Raw genomic sequence first — 18,344 nt, forward strand, 5'->3', positions numbered from 1 at the left:
TTCAAGGGGATTAGTGCCAAAGAGGATTACATCCGGATTTCAAAGACGCAATTCCAGAGGCAACTGCACAATGTGAGGCCTGTCAATTCAGAGCACTTCATCCTAGGCTGCTATGAACCTTGGAAGTACTCTAAGCTTCTTCACAGACTATCCATCACTTCTGGAGATCAAAGGACGAAAGGTCAAGATATGGAAAATCAGGCAGGTCACGATTCACAGAGGGTGGATATGCAGATATCGCAAGATGGTACCAAGACAATATCAAATCAGGGGTGACACAAAAGAAATTGTCACCTGAGGGGCAAATATTTTGCAAGTACAGTAGAAGCATTCATCAAGGATTTAGAGCCTGTCGATCACATGATTTGCTAACTAGTAAACCTGAGTGATTTGAATTAGGCTTCCTAGGAAGAGATTTGGATTGGCTCTGACATAGCAATGGACTGATCAGGACCACAGCAATGCATTGAGTTTCTTTCTTACAAAGCTGTGCCTAGTATAAAAGTGCACAGCCTGGGTAGCATGTTTCAGCAAGACTACAAAAAACAATCTCTTATGAAAGCTGCAACACACAGAAGAGAAAATGGTTTTGGTAAAGCCTTTTCCCACTTGGTGCCATCCAAAAATGTTGGATTGTATTCGCTGCTAGCATGACGAAAGTCCTGCTGGCTGGAGAGTTTATGAGTTGTAATCCCATAAATCTGGAGGGCGCATGGTTAGGGAAGTCTGCTTCAGTACAAAGCAAAGAGGAATGTAAAGAATTAAAAGGACAGGAGAAAATGTGCTAGTATTAGGTTGTGGAATCCCAACTGGGCATGTGTTTGTGATATGTTAAAAATTATAGCAATTGTGGAAATAAAATTAAGTCAGCTCAATGAAGAAATACAATGAAGATCTATCTTTTAAAACAGATACTGTATTCTCCAATATGGCCAAGTACAGGTAGTAGTCACAGGAAAATAGAGAAATGTTGGTGTTTGCACTGAATAAAGTGGGGGAAATTGTTGATATAAAGAGAAGGAGCACAGTGATCAGCAAAAATGATGTGGGTGGCCTGGTCAGTTCTAACAGCAAGGATGAGAGGTTGGACCAATAGCTTACAGCAGCCTGCACAGGAAAGTGAAGTAGTTGCAGAAGGAGAACCCTTAGCAGTAGCCACCATGTCCTAACACAGTGGCTCCTAACCTTTGGTCCTCCAGGCGTTTTGGACCTCAGCTCCCACCATTTTTAACAGCTGGTAAGCTGGCTGGGATTTCTGGGAGTTGCAGTCCAAAACACCTGGAGACCCAAAGGTTGGGAACTACTGTCCTAACAGAAGGATCAAGCAGAAGCCAGCATTTCAGGGCAATCTGTTGATTGGTTAACTGCTCCTTCTCATGTGCAGTTTAACAGAGAGCAAGCTCATTTACGCAGGTCTGCTAGGTTAGCTGAGAAACATGCTATCCATAAGCAACACCTGTGGCCTTAGCATAAAAACTCTCGAGTTCGAAGTCTTGTGCTGGAGACGTCTTCTTGGATTGTGTTATCGTGAACTCATTGTATGACTGGCTTAGAAAACTCTGGACTGGAACTAGACTTAAGTACAGTAGAGTCTCACTTATCCAACATAAACGGGCTGGCAGAATGTTGGATAAGTGAATATGTTGGATAATAAGGAGAGATTAAGAAAAAGCCTATTAAACATCAAAATAGGTTATGATTTTACATATTAAGCACCAAAACATGTTATACAACAAATTTGACAGAAAAAGTAGTTCATTACACATTAATGCTATGTAGTAATTACTGTATTTACGAATTTAGCACTAAAATATCATGATATATTGAAAACATTGACTACAAAAATGTGTTGGATTATCCAGAATGTTGGATAAGTGAGACTCTACTGTACTTTGGATTCTGTCTTACAATTATTTACACTGTTACTTACTGGCTTGTTTGACATCAGAACATGAACTCTGACTTACTGGAATTGTGTATTTAGGTTTTGATTCAATAACTCTGTGTATGATGATATCTGTGTTTGAATGTAAATGAGGCACATCATGACAAAGGGATATATGAATCAAAATCTTTAAAAAATCTACAAAAATTCAACATTAGCAAAGATTGATTGAGGGAAAGATCTTGAGGGAAAGATCTCAAAAGATGCTTGACCAGTGGTCCTCAAACTTTTAAAGCCGAGGACCAGTTCACAGTCCCTCAGGCAGTTGAGGGGCCAGACTAGTTTGAAAAAACATTAACTACTTCCTATGCACACTGCATATATCTAATTTGTAGTGCAGGAATATATATATAAAAGAACAATACAATATTTAAAATAAACTTACCAGTGTTTCAATGGGAAGTGTGGCCCTGCTTTTGGCTGATGAGATAATCAAGTTAATTAGGATTGTTGTCGCTGTGTGCCTTCAAGTAGTTTCATACTTAGGGTAGCCCTAACTCTAAAGTTCAGAGCGAAGGACAGGTAAATGATCTTGGAGGGCTACATTTGGCCCACAGGCCTTAGTTTGGGGACCCCTGTACTTGACATTTGAAGTGTGGTCAGAAATTACTTTCTGAAAAGGTGTTAGAGAGACCAAGTATCAAGTTTGCACACATTATATTTCCAATTTCTATTGCGAAAGTGGAACAGGGAAGAAGGCTCATAGGAAATGAATTCACTTATTTGAGATATGGTGTTGGAGGAGAGATTTGTGGATATACCCTGGACTGCCAAAAGGACAAACAAGTTGATCCTAGAGCAAATTAGGCCTGAACTCTCCTTAGAAGACAAGATGACTGAATTGATTCTGTCATAGTTTGGACATATCTTGAAAAGTCATGACTCACTAGTAAAGATGATAAGATAGAAGGTAGTAGGAAAAGAGGTAAACCTCATTCTTGTCAGTATTTGGCGGGGAACCAAGTGCGACAGAATGTCCAGGTAGCTAATTGCTAGATCAAGATGACAAGGCAAGTTTGAGTGTCTCATGCAATCATAAGGTAATGCCAAAGCTACAGGGATGATGCAATACCATATGTGATTGGCTGAGTCTTGAACAAAATTAGAAAAGCCAACATGTTGTGTGTTGATTGGTGTGTTGGTGTCATTGCTGATCATTGATGCATGTTGGGGAGAGAGTTCTACATTGGAGAAATTTGCTGAGAATAAGAGAGAACATGATTTTTGTAGAGTTGTTTCCATTTTTGCTACTGAGCTTCAACATAAAAGCCTTCCTGATTTGAAATGAAAACTCTGCTATTTGCCTGTGTGTACTTTTCAATCAGTTACCTCCAGACCTAGAGCTAGCTTTATTTACTCATAGAAAGAGTGCAATATCCAAACAATTCCAGATCTATAGACCCAGTCAAGATAGCCACAGCCCTCATTTTGTAATATCTGGGCAGGGTTCTGGATAACAGCATGATTTGAAGGTCTCTCATTCATGGTATTTTCCATGGTAACCTATAGATGCGAGAGCGGGACCATAAGGAAGGCTGAGCGAAGGAAGATAGATGCTTTTGAACTTTGCTGCTCGAGGAAAATCCTAAGAGTGCCTTGGACCGCAAGAAGATCCAACCAGTCCATCCTCCAGGAAATAATGCTCGGCTGCTCACTAGAGGGAAGGATATTAGGGGCAAAGTTGAAGTATTTTGGCCACATCATGAGAAGACAGGAAAGCTTGGAGAAGACAATGATGCCGGGGCAAGATGGATGGACGGTATCCTTGAAGTGACTGGCTTGACCTTGAAGGAACTGGGGGTGGTGATAGCCAACAGGGAGCTCTGGCGTGGACTGGTCCATGAGGACATGAAGAGTTGTAAACAACTGAGTGAATGAACAACAACATTCATGGGATCACCATAGGCTGAAGTCAGCTTGACAGCAGTTAACAATAACACATTACCTTTCATTAGCATCAGTTATTCTCATTTATTTACAACATCTCATAGAAACCTTTGAGGCTAAAAGCCCCTCCGAAGTAGCTGACATAAAATCCCATATAATATTCCATCAGGAAAAAAATACTAAAACCAGTGAACAATAATAATCAGCAACAGTAATAAAGATCTATCCAGCACGGTAATAAAATCCAACCCAAAACTTAGCTGTAACTGGTAAACCTGAATGATTCATAAAAACACAATCAATAAAGCACTAAAACACACACACAAGAGTTTTCAGGGTTTTCCTCAAAGCTTGTAATAATGTGGTCTGATGGATCCCAGGTGGCAATGCATTCCAGAGATCTGGGTCCGCTGAAGAAGGGTCTCTTTCCCTTGCGTTTGAGAACCTTACTCCCCTCAGGGGTGGGCAGATGGCAAAGGCCTCCATCAAAGTTGGCCTGGAAGAATACTGGCAGAATATTGTTTTCACCTATAGCTTAGATCTTCTGAACCATTCCTGCTTTTAATCTGAAACTCCTACTCCCATACCAAATTCAGGAAATAACATCTGGCTGGGGCCTTAGACCAATTTCCCCCATATTATGAAACATTTATTATTACATTTCATGGATTCTTTGTATGCTTCATTAACTGCTTACATCCCAACCAAGTTCATGTGGATATATTTACCAGAAAGTGGTGCTGGTAAATGTTAGAGCCTTTAATGCAAAGAAGGTAGTCCTGATGGTAGTTTTACAGTTAGCTTAGTAAAGCTTCTGTAACATTGCACTGCCTGCCAGCCAGAAAAACTCACCGTAAATTGAATAGCAGTTTAACATAATACAATAATGTGAATATTTTTTTAAAAAAGAAGAGAGGACACAATTGATTAACACAGTCAAGGACAAAGTTGGTTTTCATTCTGGGCATGTAAATTAAGGATAAGTCAGGAGGAAAACTAAATGGAGTAAATTAACAAGGGGAAATTCTGCTAAAGTAGCACAAGAGGCATCTTCCTTTTTGGGTTTTGAAGGAAATGTTAATTAAGTGCATGGTAGGCAAGCTCTATTGCACACAAAGAGGTGTTGATTCTGTAGGGGAGATTCCCATTTGCTTCCATGATAGTATTTCACAATGATAAAAAGACATGCATTGCAGAACTGTCTTTTTATTGAAACAGATGAACATATAAACTGAAGATTATAATAATCCATCCCATCCCACACTCCCTTTGGGAGATATTAATATGAGTCCCAATTATTTAAGCACATTTCATCATGATTTAATCACCATTCTTTTCTCATTTTTTCCCCCCAGGAACCAACACACAGCTCTCCCTTCTGGTAACATTCTTTTTTATATTCAAATGAGCATACTTAAAAGTTCTTCATTACTTCACTGTTTTATAGCTACCTATTTAAATTGACAATACTTTTGGAGAAGTATGATGATACTTTGCATTCTATATCATACTATCATCCTTGGTTTTCAGGAGCCCGCGGTGGCGCAATGGGTTAAACCCTTGTGCCAGCAAACTGTTGACTTGAAGGTTGGGTTTCTGACTTGAAGGTTGCTGATTCGAATCCAACCCGGGGAAGGTGCAGATGAGCTCCCTCTGTCAGCTCCAGCTCCATATAGGGACATGAGAGAAGCCTCCAACAAGGATGGTAAAAAGGGCTGTAGCCAAGGGAGGGGGGGGGGTTAGGGGTTCAACCCCCCCAAAAAAACTTTTCAAGTTTTTTTTTTAAAAACCTGGTTTACTCATGAATTTAAACTGGTTAACCAAACTTCAGTGTCCACTGAAGTTTATCAATGGAGCTTGATTTATACATTATTTTGCGTTACGGAACTACTTTTCATGATTCACTAAAAAAACTTTAAACCCCCCCCCCCCATTTTTTTCTGGTTATGGCCCTGAAAAATATTAAACATCCAGGTGTTCCCTGGGCAATGTTCTCTCACACCAGAAGCGACTTGCAGTTCCTCAAGTCAGTCCTGACACACACACAAGTTGATAACCATTTGCAAATTTGTTATATTTGGTGATCCTCACCCCACAGCCCAGTGATCCTTGGCCTTCATCCAAGACAGAATCTAAAGACATATTTTGATGGATAGTGAAAATAGTATGCTTTTCATTCATGATTCTTCTAGATTTATTAAAAATCAGACATGAAATTAACTGGGGAAAAGTCTGTAATGTGGCAAACAAGGTTATGCTGGAGAGATGCTGTTGAATACATATGTGTAATACTTTTAACACTGACCAAAAGCAGACTAGATTGTCTGCATTATTTGGATATATTTTTGTGGTGATTCTCTTTTTTCATTCTAAGGTGACAGATCCCTACACAAATATAAAAGCAACATATATTTCACAAATAAGACATTTTATAGTGAGTCACTTCATGTATGGAACCCCCGACAGCACAATGGGTTAAATCCTTGTTCTGGGAGACTGCTGACTTGAAGGTTGGGTTGCTGACCTAAAGGTTGCCAGTTCGAATCCAACCCAGGGAGAGCATGGATGAGCTCCCTCTGTCAGCTTCTGCTCCATGTGGGGACATGAGAGAAGCCTCCCACAAAGATGGTAAAACATCAGACATCCGGGCGTCTCCTGGCAACGTCCTTGCACATAGCAAATTCTCTCACACCAGAAGCGACTTGCAGTTTCTCAAGTCACTCCTGACATGAAAAAATGAGATTCACTGAACTGTCCACTGATTTTGACATGTATTATAGTTCCAAATCAGGGCCTCCCTACCATTAAGCAGAATGCCACAACTCTTTGCTGAGGAATAATGGCAGCAACTTCTCAACTCTTCTGAGGCGTAATCTATAATAACATATAATACAGTTTCAAATCGCATTATATGGTTCATATGTAGTTCAATGCAGTTCAGTTGCATTATGAGTCTAGATTGATTGTATGATGCAGTTTGAAACTACATTATATGGTCAGTATAAACTCACATAATGCTGTTCAATGCAGTTAAACTGTGTTATATGAGCCTACACTGACCATATAATGCAGTTTCACACTGCATTATATGGCAGTGTATTTATTTATGTACGACATTTATATTCCACTCTTCTCACCCTGAAAGGGACTCAGAGGGGCTTACATGAATGGTATTATTTCATGCCTGGACAACAACGACAATTAAAACAATTAAGCAACAATTTAAAACAACATTAAAACAACATATGTAAACATTAGATGACTATCGTGTATAGATCCAAAGTCAGATATTCAGATAATCATACCCAAAGCTAATTCCAACTATGCTGCACAGATAATTATGCTGGGCCAAATGCTTGCTCCCAAAGCCAAGTTTTCACCTGTTTGCGAAATGACAGGAGGGAATCTAAAACATATAGTATACACACACACACACACACACACACACAAAGAATGGAACCGAAACAAAACATGAAACTATTCAATATCATTGCAAAATAAATTATCCCGCTAAAATACAAAATATATACATACAGTGGAGTCTCATTTATCCAACACTCGCTTATCCAATGTTCTGTATTATCCAACACATTTTTGGAGTCCATGTGTTCAATACATCATGATATTTTGGTGCTAAATTCGTAAATACAATAATTACTACATAGCATTACTGCGTATTGAACTACTTTTTCTGTCAAATTTGTTGTATAACATGATGTTTTGGTGCTTAATTTTTAAAATCATAACCTAATTTGATGTTTGATAGGCTTTTCCTTAATCCCTCCTTATTATCCAACATATTCGCTTATCCAACATTTTGCTGGCCCATTTACATTGGATAAGTGAGACTCTACTGTATATAATACAGTATATGTTATGGCAAATACATATATGGTACTCGAAATATACAAGATTATACAACTATATTAAACTAAACTAAGCTTTGGAAGTTTTAGTTGAGATTCTGATTAGATATTTAAACTATTTTTATTCCAGACTTTGGTCAGAAAGGATTCTAGATGTAGTGTAGATGGGGCCCAGTCTCTCAACCACTGCCATCTATTGGAGAGACAAAACTATATAGTCACAGGGCCTGTTCAGGTTCCCTTGATCTACTCTTTTGCTTCAAATGAGGTAGAAATAGCTAATTGCCAATCCAGTTGGCATCCAGGTATAGACTGGGGAGGTGGTTCTAATTTGTTCCTGTAAAATGTCTTGATCTGGCCTTACAGTCAGGTCATCCCAGAGCTTTGACACACAGTATTAAAATTAAAGTAACAGAAAACATGGAACATTAAAACTCAAGCAATGGAACACACTGTATAATTTTGTAAATCTCTAATGATGTAATTATTTTGATAGACCTCAGTTCTCAGGGGGAAGTAGATGGAGGAACAGAGACAGCTGTTTGCTGCATGCTGCAGGTCAACTCTATTGCTATTCATGAAAGGAACATGTGACTTTGCTCAACTTAAGTGCTCCAAGGTTTTTGTCTGGAGGAGATTAAAACGTAACGCATAGAAAGCCAAATCTGTGTTTTGAAAATGCAACTGTAAAACACAAAATCTGAAACTGATTTGCCACTCTTTATCATCTTCATAACCAGTTTAATTGGGATTTTCACTTAAGGACGTTACTTTATGAACTCTCCGACTCAAAGATTTCATTTTATTAGTCTTATAATGTATTCCTGCAAAACCAGTCCAAGATGATTGTTAAATATCTTACAGGAAAAGACAGTAACTTTGACCCATTGTGAGACTGAGAACATACAGATAATGTACTGAATCACCACCTCTAGCCTCTATCTTTGGCAGATTTTTACAATGGCATTGATTAACTTTATCAGCCTGAGCCTTTGACTTCAAATATTCCAGGGACATAAAAAAGCAACACAGAAATCACAGCTGTCGAAAAATTAAAACAACTATAGTTATTCAATGACAGCTGCAATTTACATTCCATGTCAATTTATCAAGCAAATTGTCACTTGCAGATATCACTAATCATTGGTGAGGGAAATGTCACTATTTTACAATGTGAAAATCTCCATGTGACCTAATGCATGACCTATAAAAAGAAAACCCCTGTTTCTACACTTCACAATTTAGAAAAAGGATTGTTTGGGTTCTACATTTTATTAATAGATAGACTAGGGCATAAATACATCAAAAGCACAAAGTCCTGTCTGATCTTGGAAGCTATGCAGGGTCAGTCCCTGTTAGTACTTGGATGAAAAACTGACTATGGCCCAAGGTTGTTGTGTGTTTTCCGGGCTGTATGGCCATGTTCCATAAGTATTATCTCCTGACGTTTCGTTCACATTATGGCAGGCATCCTCAGAGGTTGTGAGGTATACATAGATGTGGGCGAAGCATCAGTAGAGAATACTTCTGGAACATGTCCATACAGCCCGGAAAACACACAACAACCCTGTGATTCCGGCCATAAAAGCCTTTGACAACACATTGACTATGGCCCCTTCCACACAGCTGAATAAAATCCCATATTATCTGCTTTCAACTGGAATATATGGCAGTGTGGACTCAGATAACCCAGCTCAAAGCAGATATTGTGGGATGTTCTGCCTTGATATTCTGGATTATATGGCTGTGTGGAAGAGCCCTATGAAGACAAGTACTGTAGGAAATATTTCAGAGGAAGGAATTGGTTAAAACTATTTCCGGCTACTTTTTCTCTAAGGAAACCCTATGGCATCCACGGGGTTGCCATAAAGCACATAAAGAACTCTTGTTTTTTTTGGGACAGGTGTGAATGTTTCAATTGGCCACCTTGATTAGCATTGAATAGCTAAGCAGCCAGACCTTGAAGCTGAAAGGTTATTCAGTTCTAATCAAGGTGGCCAATTGAAGCATTCGACCTGCTTCAAACAGATTTGAGTTCTTTCTCCCATTCTGGACATTCCATAGATATATAAACCCCACATGACTAGTTTCCAACATACCTAATAACCTCTGAGGATGCCTGCCATAAATGCAGGCAAAACGTCAGAAAAGAATGCTTCTGGAACATGGCTGTACAGCTCGGAAAACTCACAGCAACCCAGTAATTCTGGCCATGAAAGCCTTCCACAACATATAAAACAAAGCATGTTTGCAAACTATGTACATGTGTATCTACACTGTAGGACTAATGCAGTCTGACATCACTACCATGGCTTAATCCTGGGATTTGCAATTTGATGAGACTCCTGCACAATTTGGGGGAGAAGGCTAAATACATTGTAAAATTACAACTCCAATGATTGCATAGCATTGAACCATGGCAGTTAAAGTGGTGTCAAATTGCATTTATTCTACTGTATAGATGCACACTAAACCTAAATTATTTGTGGAATTAAATCTTTTGTATGGATTTCTTATTCAGAAACTGGGGTGATGGGACATTACCCTAAAAACGTATGTATGTTTCTCCCACCCGGGACAGTCCACAGATATATAAACCCCACTTGACTAGTTTCCAACATGCCTCACAATCTGAGGATGCCTGCCATAGATGCAGGTGAAATGACAGGAAAAAAATCTTTTTGAACATGGCCATACAGCCTGGAAAACTCACAGCAACCCAATGCTTAGTTTTCTTATTGACAACTAGAACCTTGATACACCAGTCCAGAGCACTGGCCATACGAGCCATGTGACTGTGCAGATAAACTCGTGGTAATTGCTAATAATTCCTGTTTCAGCCCTCCTTACCAGAAAATATTCAGAAATTATTTTCAGATGTGTGTGGGCTCAATCTAACACAAAACTTTCCCCTATAGGCTGCCTCTCTGGCAAGTTATATTCATGACCGCATAGTGTTCTTTATGCTTTCTGGAAACAACTATCACAATATTTACCACCCTTTTGGCACACAGGACCTAATAGCACCTTGCCAGCAATAAACTAGTACCATCATAAATCCTGTCATAATATTCTCTACTTAGATTTCTGTGGCTACAGAAATACCTTCTTTGGCAAGTTCACAACTCCTTCCTAAACATCCTTTGATGCCTCATTCCCTGGTGTATAGGGCTCTGAACTTACTCCAACTCTTAACTTTTCATTAATAAGAAACCAATTGCAAAATAGTAACTCTCACTTTTACTGTGCTATAGCCCCAGTAAGTTAGACATCAATTCTTTAAGTCACTTAAATTCAAAGTGCTTGCTTTAGCCTATAAAGCCCTAAACCAGTGGTTCTCATCCTGGGATCCCCAGGTGTTTTTGGCCTTCGACTCCCAGAAAATGTAGGCCAAAAACATCTGGAGACCCCAGGTTGAGAACCACTGCCCTAAACGGTTCTGGCCCAGCTTACCTGTCCGAACGTATCTCCCTCTAGGCAAAGATCATCAGGGGAGGCCCTGTTCTTGGTTCCACCCCCCTCGCAAGCGTGACTGGTGGGGTCAAGAGACAGGGCCTTCCTAGTGGTGGTCCCTCGTCTGTGGAACTCCTTCCCCAGTGAAATTAGATGGTCCCCTTCCCTCCTGGCATTCAGAAAGGAACTGAAACTATGGCTTTGGGATCAGGCTTTTGGTCCATAAAGAGAGCAGTGCAATAATGGACTATAAATTAATTTAATGATGACTTTGAGTGGCCCTAGAATATGATCTTGATTATGTGATTTAATTCTTGTTTTAATGTTATGTTTTTAATTGGTTGGTTTTAATGTTTTTGTTTATTCATTGAGGTATATATACATGCGGCATTGAATTGTTGCCTTTGTAAGGCCACCTTGAGTCCCCTTCAGGGTTGAGAAAGGTAGGATACAAGTATGGTAAATAAATAAATGGAGCCTCTGGTGGCACAATGGGTTAAATTGCTGAGCTGTTGAATTTGCTGATTGAAGGGTTGGCAGTTTGAATCCGAGGAGTGAGGTGAGCTCCTACAGTTGGCCTCAGCTTCTGCCAACCTGAGCAGTTTGAAAACATGCAAATGTGAGTAGATGAATAGATACCACTCCAATGGGAAGTTAACAACGCTCCATGCAGTCATGCCGGCCACATAATCTTGGAGGAGTCTATGAACAACGCCGGCTCTTTGGCTTAGAAATGGAGATGAGCACAAACCCCAAGAGTCGGACATGACTAAAAGTAATGTAAGCAGAAAACCTTTACCTAAATAAATAACTAATGGGTTGCTGTGAGTTTTCCAGGTTGTATGGCCATGTTCCAGAATGCTTCTGGAACATGGCCATGCAGCCCGGAAAACTCACAGCAACCCAGTGATTCCAGCCATGAAAGCCTTCGACAACACAAATAATAAATGGCACCAAGTGGTCCCCAGCTATGAGACCTCACTTGGCTCTCCAACACATTTCATGCCAAAGAGTGATTCCAAAGAGAGAGACTTTAAATTCCAACTTGTAAGGCATGAAATGCAAATACCATTTTTCCCCCCAGCCTATAGATCATGAAGGGGGAAGAAAGAAAAATGCCAAATATATTTCACAAGCCAGTTAAAGCCTCTACTGGAACCTAATCATTGCCAGATGTTGAGAAGCAACACGAAGAACATCACGAAATCCTGGCAAACCTCTTCCCCCCATTGCTCTCTTTGGAAAAAAAAACTGAAGGAGGACTGGGAGAGAGAGAAAAGGAGGAGGTGATTTTTAAAAAGATAGGTGGTCAAGAAGTATGTGCTGGGCAAGGCAGAAAACGGGTATATGGGTCTCTTGGAAGAAGGAAACCTGTAAACAACACGCAAGAAACTTCAACTCCGAACAAATGGCAGCAGCTTTCATCCATAAGTTTGAAGCAGAAATCCAAACTCAGACAGCGAAACTCTTGGAGAGCCGCATGTTCTCTACTGACAAGATGCAGGCATTTTGCACAATCCAACTCTTTCCCCAAATACTTTCCATTGCAGAGACCCGTGTCCCATCTCCGGCTTACCTTTCATGTTGGCACAAGACGAGGCAGCCGCATAGGAAAACTTTCAAGCGCAGGAAGAAGGGAAAGGAAAGTTTCCTCCTGTGGCACCGAGCTGTTTTAGTGGACTTCCATGCTGGAGCCTCCGCGGGAGAGAAGGATGGAGGTTTTGGCTGGTTGGTGGCAGCACCTCTTCCTCTCTCTCTGCCTCCCTCCCTCCCTCCCTCTCTCTCTCTGTCAAAGGGTTTGAAGTTTTCACCGTCCTGAGCTGCTTGGACTCACAAGACCAACTTGGACCCCTCCTCTCCTCTCTCTGTATGTGCTCTGCTTGGAAAGGAAAGAAAGCTGCTGGCTCTACACTTCTTCTCAGCAGTTTGACTCACTCCCCCCTCTTCACCCCCAGTTTCTCCCTCCTCTTTCACAAGTTGGGTTGTAAAGTGATGCAGGGAAGGGGCTGTAAGCATAAACCCTCCGAGGAAGGTCGGAAGAAGAGAAAAGAAAGCTGCTCTGAAGGCTTGCTCCTTCCCACTAGAAACCACAGAGCCTCTCAACCCCTCCAACTGAGGTGGGACAACACGCCTGCAAAACAAATCCCACTTTCCCTGAGCCCGCCTGCCTTTCCTGCATGGGGTTGACTGACTCCCCTTTCTGGCAGTGGGACCTCTCCTAAGGAGGCCTGCTTGTGGGAGGCAGAAATGGTTGGCGCTGAGACCTCCGGGTTAGTTTTCTCTTCTCTTCAGGCCAGAGAGAATATATGAAGGAGAAGAGGGGTTATGTGCCAGCTCTTTGGTCCAAGTCTGGAAAAACTTGTCATTGCCCAAAGTGACCAGGCTCCTATTGGTTAGAAACCAAGGCAGTGGGAGAAAAACTTGAGGGTGTTAGCCAATAAATGATAACTATCACATAAAAAAAAACTTTTAAAGAGTAAAATCAAGACACTTCCCAACTTAAATCTGCACCATGAAATAGAAAAAAAATAAGCTAAAGTAGCCACTTCTTCAAATTCAGATTAAATAATCTAATGACAAGAGTCAGCATAGTGCAGTGGTTTGAGCACTGGACTGTGATTCTAAACACTGGGGTTCAACTCCGCACTTAGCTATGGAGACTCACTCCATGATCTTGGGCAAACCACACACCCTAAGCCTCAGAAAATCCCATGATAGGTTGCCCTTTGGATTGCTACAAATCACAAACAACTTGAAGGCACACAACATCAACCCATATGGCGCCAGATCCCACCTGAACATAGTCAGCTCTGGTTAGTTTTGTTAGGCTCTAACACCCATGCAGAGTGCTGGAAGCAACTCTATTTGACTCTATCTAGGCAGACTTGGTGTGGGAGAAATGTACAGGAAAAGCACACAGCCAACACAAAGGTTCGTTCCAATAGAAAGACTTTCTCTTTGATTGCAGCGGTACAGATATTATAGCCATACACAGATGTACTCATACTCTCTCTCTCCAACAATCCTCCAACAGCAATCATCCATCAATTAGCACATAATGGCTGCCTATGATGAATGTTACATTCATGGTTAAATCTGCCACTTACTAGTCACTGTGAATCAGCACTTGCTAGTCACTGTGAATCAGTACATGGACTTAGCATTTTACCATCTGAATGAGCTAATATTTTATAAAACTCTGACAAGTTCAACAACGATCAGTTGCTATGGGCTATTGTTCAGAGAAAAGAACTGGCAATACCATCTCTGAGTCTCCCTTGCTTAAGAAAACCCAATGAAATTCATGGGGTCACCATAAGTTGACAATAACTTGAAGGAACACACACACACACACACAACTTCCATTCCACACAATAAAAACACAAGCCATTTTGCTGCTAGATGCAGTGGAGGAGATGGCACCCAGTCCCATTCTATGTACAGAATCTGACTGGGTTAGCAGTTTCAACATTGGAAACATAACAGTATCTTGTCCCACATTCAAATGGATCAGACACAGCTCAGTCTCACAACATGTTGCCCATCCCTCCCACCCCATCTGAGGCAGTGCCGTCACTCTTCTTCATGATAAGGCCCTTTGGACTGTGGGTCCCGAGACCATAGCCTTTAGGGCCCATACATCTTTGTGAATTCTAGATTTTTTTGAAGAAGAGTAAGAAATACAAAATTACACACAGTCAGCATGATGCAATGGTTTGAACATTTCAATATGATTGTGGAGACCAGGATTTGATTTTCCACTCAGCAATGAAACCCACTAGATGTCTTTGGGTGAGTTCCAGTTTCTCAATCTCAGGAAAAGAACAAATATTTCCAAGAAAACCCTGTGACCTTAGGGCAGTGGTTCTCAACCTGTGGGTCCCCAGGTGTTTTGGCCTACAACTCCCAGAAATCCCAGACAGTTTACCAGCTGTTAGGATTTCTGGGAGTTGAAGGCAAAAACATTTGGGGACCCACAGGTTGAGAACCACTGCCTTAGGGCTAGAGTAGTTGGGGAATGACTTAAATGCAAACAACAACAAGGTTTAACATCAGTTCTAGATAATTAGTGAAGAAGCATGGTTATCAAGGAAATACAATGCTATAGCTAGGGAGTGGAATAGGAATGAAGAAGGCACATCTTTTCCTTAGTTTGTATTTAATTGTGCTTAGTTGGACATAAGGGAAAGGGTGCTCTCATATGCTCAGTAGACGCTGGACATAACATGTAGTTTAGCACTGAGCCTAATGGAAATGTTCCCTTGGGTTCTCAAAAGACATTCCTTTCTTTTGTCAAGGAGCCTGTGGCTCTTTCCTCAGATGCAATCCAGACAACCATACTGCTTCTTGAAGAAATCTGGTAGGAAAGCCATTATCACATCAAAGTTGGAATGCGGAATTTAAATAGCTAACTTGGCAGCTGCTGTGGCAATAATCACAGCAACAGTATGAGTGTGCACATATCACCTGCCCAGCGTCCAGGCGGCCTTTAATGAAAATTGATTGCTAAGGTGGGGTCTGGGCTGCAACATTACTTACCAAAAAAATTGCAAGGCCTTCCAAAAGAATTTCTCCAAATTGAGTAAATGGTCAGTTAAATTGAAAAGTAGTTTGGTGTAAGTATAGAGATGCTTATTGAGAAAAATAAAATAAAATATAAAAGATTCTCAAGTTCACAAATCCCAGTTCACTGGGACTGAACTGACCAGGAAAGAGTTTTTGTTGTCTTCTGTATATTCTCACAACCTTCTCTTGTCCTCTTCTGCTTCTGTTAGGTCCTTGCCATCTTGGTTTTTTTTATCATATCCATTTTTGCCTGAAATTTACCTTTAAATTTAAATTTCTGAGGACTTAGGCCAGCTTCAAGTTGTGTGTGTGTGTGTTTGTGAGTGACCATGAGCAATATGCATCTGCTATCATTGAAATCCATTCAATTGTGCAGTCAAATGGTTGCCTGGGGCACACATAGAAGGTGCTGTAACCAACTCTTTCTTGTCAAGATTTGAATATTTGGAGAGCTGGCTTGCATACCAGTTCTGCAAGACTTCTAAACAGCTTTGGAAGAAGAAGAGAGCATTGCTGGAGGGAGTAGAAAATCTGAGATGTAATCCTATTTAGGTGCCTATCAGTACATGGCTTCTGGTGACAGATCTTCCAGAATGGTGCTATTTCAGAATTAAAGGATTATTGTCAGACCAGTAGTCTGGGATCATTCTCTTTAGGGATATATATTCTTGAGTTGGCAACTAAGGGTGTGCACAAATTGTTTTGGTGTCCCAAATTCTAGGGATTTGGGGGATTCGACTGCCAAATGCATGAAAACAAGGTTAGCTGTGGGCAGCTGAAGATCTAGCTGATATGGATCAGAGCAGCTGCATCTTTTTGGCTAATGGGGCTATTGGGGCTGAGTGGCACTCTGCCTGAGGCAGAGAACCATGTGGCAGCCTTGCAAATCAGGCAAGCTGTGATTCCTCCTTTTCTTTCTTCCCCAGCAGCCTCCTCCATCTCTTTCTGAAGCCCCCCCCCCCCCCACCATTCCAGTGCCAGCTAGAGGCAAATGGGAACTCACTTTCCCAGCAGCACTTTGTGCAGTGTGGGCATTGAAGGAGCATCTGCGTTCCCTCCTGAGGCATGATGGGAGTTGAGATTTTTCTCTCTGTGTGGGTTTCTCATATTCTTTCTCAGCCAATCAGAGGCCTGGTGGACTGTGTCCATTCTCCTCTCTTGTGGCATGTGCTTGAGACCAGGGCTGTAGCCAGAAAAAAAATTTGGGAGGGGTTTTGAAAATTCCAGGGGGGGGGGGTTTGAACCCCTAACACCCCCCACCCCACCCCAGCTACAGGCCTGTCAATATCTGTTTGAGATAGTGCCTGAAGGGACTCTTAATTTTTTATGTCTCATAGACTTAGCATGGGGATTTGGTTAACCAGTTAAAATTCATGAGTAAACCAGTTTTTTTTTAATCTGAAAAATTTTGGGAGGTGGGGTTGAACCCCCCAGCTACAGGCCTGCTTGGGATTTCTGCTCTCAGAACCCACTCTTGTGTTTTATTTCTGGAAAAAATGTTATGGTAAAAACTTCTTAAAATTCCCAAAAACCAGCAGATTGGTGAAATGTTCTGAAACTTGGAAGGTTTACAGTTGTAAATGTGGCCTACAAGTTAGACAGGTTTCATGCTGATATGCCTTAAAATGACAGAGAAATTAGCCTCTAAGGTTTTCCATTGGCGTCAATAGACCCAATCTTTCTGTAATGAAAACAGAAACTCCTCCTGAATTTGGGAAGTTCCCTAAAAACAGAATGGGGGAGGGGGAGAGCACCAAATATGACATGGGTTTTTCCCAAATTGCATATCCCTATTGGCAATTGACATTGAAAGCCAGAAGATGTTGCGAGATCTTCTGTATCCCTACCAATGGAAGATGAAAATCAGTATTATCAGTATTATGATGATACTGAGGCCAAGAAACAAAGGGACATCAGGGGAAATGTGTCATCTGATGGGCTTTGGGGGACTCCAAGATGGCAGCATGACAGCAGCACAGAGAAGCGCAGAAAATATGCTTCTTGACCTCAATATGCTGAGGTTCTTAGTCCGTAGCGTTCATGCTCATAAGCTGCCAACTGCATTTTTTTTCCTTAGGGCATGTTGACAGTGCTATATTTAATGGTGGTTCTCCACCCATTTGATGTGCCTAAAAGAGAATCGCGCCATTATTGTTGGCCTTTTCATTCTTTATTATTTTGGGATGTCCTCCACCGCTAACATTATTTCTTTTTGCTGCTGTTATGTGCCTTGAAGTCAACTCTGACTTATAGCAACCATATCAAATGGTGTTTTGGCAAGAACTGTACAGAGGAGGTTTGCCATTTCTTTCCACCAGGACAAGACTGTAAGTCTGAGTAATATCCCTGGTCTTCTGTAGTTCTGATCTACGCAGGCTCCAAACATTATTTACCTGGAAAGAAATCAAAGGTTTAATTTCTCTAGGGAAAAATTACTCATAATGTGAAGAAAATGTAGGCTAAATAGCTATAAAAGATTGCAAACAAATGTGCTGCAATGTTTACAGCATTTACAGGATGTTAGGCATTACACAATCCACAAAAAGACTCCCTTCAAGATTTGTTAAATACTCAAGGGGATGGGAGGCACAAAAATAATAATTCTTAAAATGGTGGAGACATAATGA

The 18,344-nt window shown here is 40.9% G+C and overlaps 1 protein-coding gene across 1 annotated transcript in view; it reads right to left on the reverse strand.

Annotated features, from left to right (window-relative positions):
- The window catches only part of colec12 (collectin subfamily member 12), a 95,850-nt gene extending 82,570 nt beyond the window's left edge, over window positions 1–13,280 (reverse strand). The window contains exon 1 of the mRNA XM_008108650.3: window positions 12,728–13,280. Within this exon, the coding sequence (XP_008106857.2) occupies window positions 12,728–12,734 (7 nt within the window). The 5' untranslated portion in view covers window positions 12,735–13,280. The remainder of the gene's footprint in view (window positions 1–12,727) is intronic.
- Window positions 13,281–18,344: the final 5,064 nt, after the last annotated feature.

Source organism: Anolis carolinensis, chromosome 4 (assembly GCF_035594765.1).
Source record: "Anolis carolinensis isolate JA03-04 chromosome 4, rAnoCar3.1.pri, whole genome shotgun sequence".
In the NCBI taxonomy this organism is placed as follows: domain Eukaryota; kingdom Metazoa; phylum Chordata; class Lepidosauria; order Squamata; family Dactyloidae; genus Anolis; species Anolis carolinensis.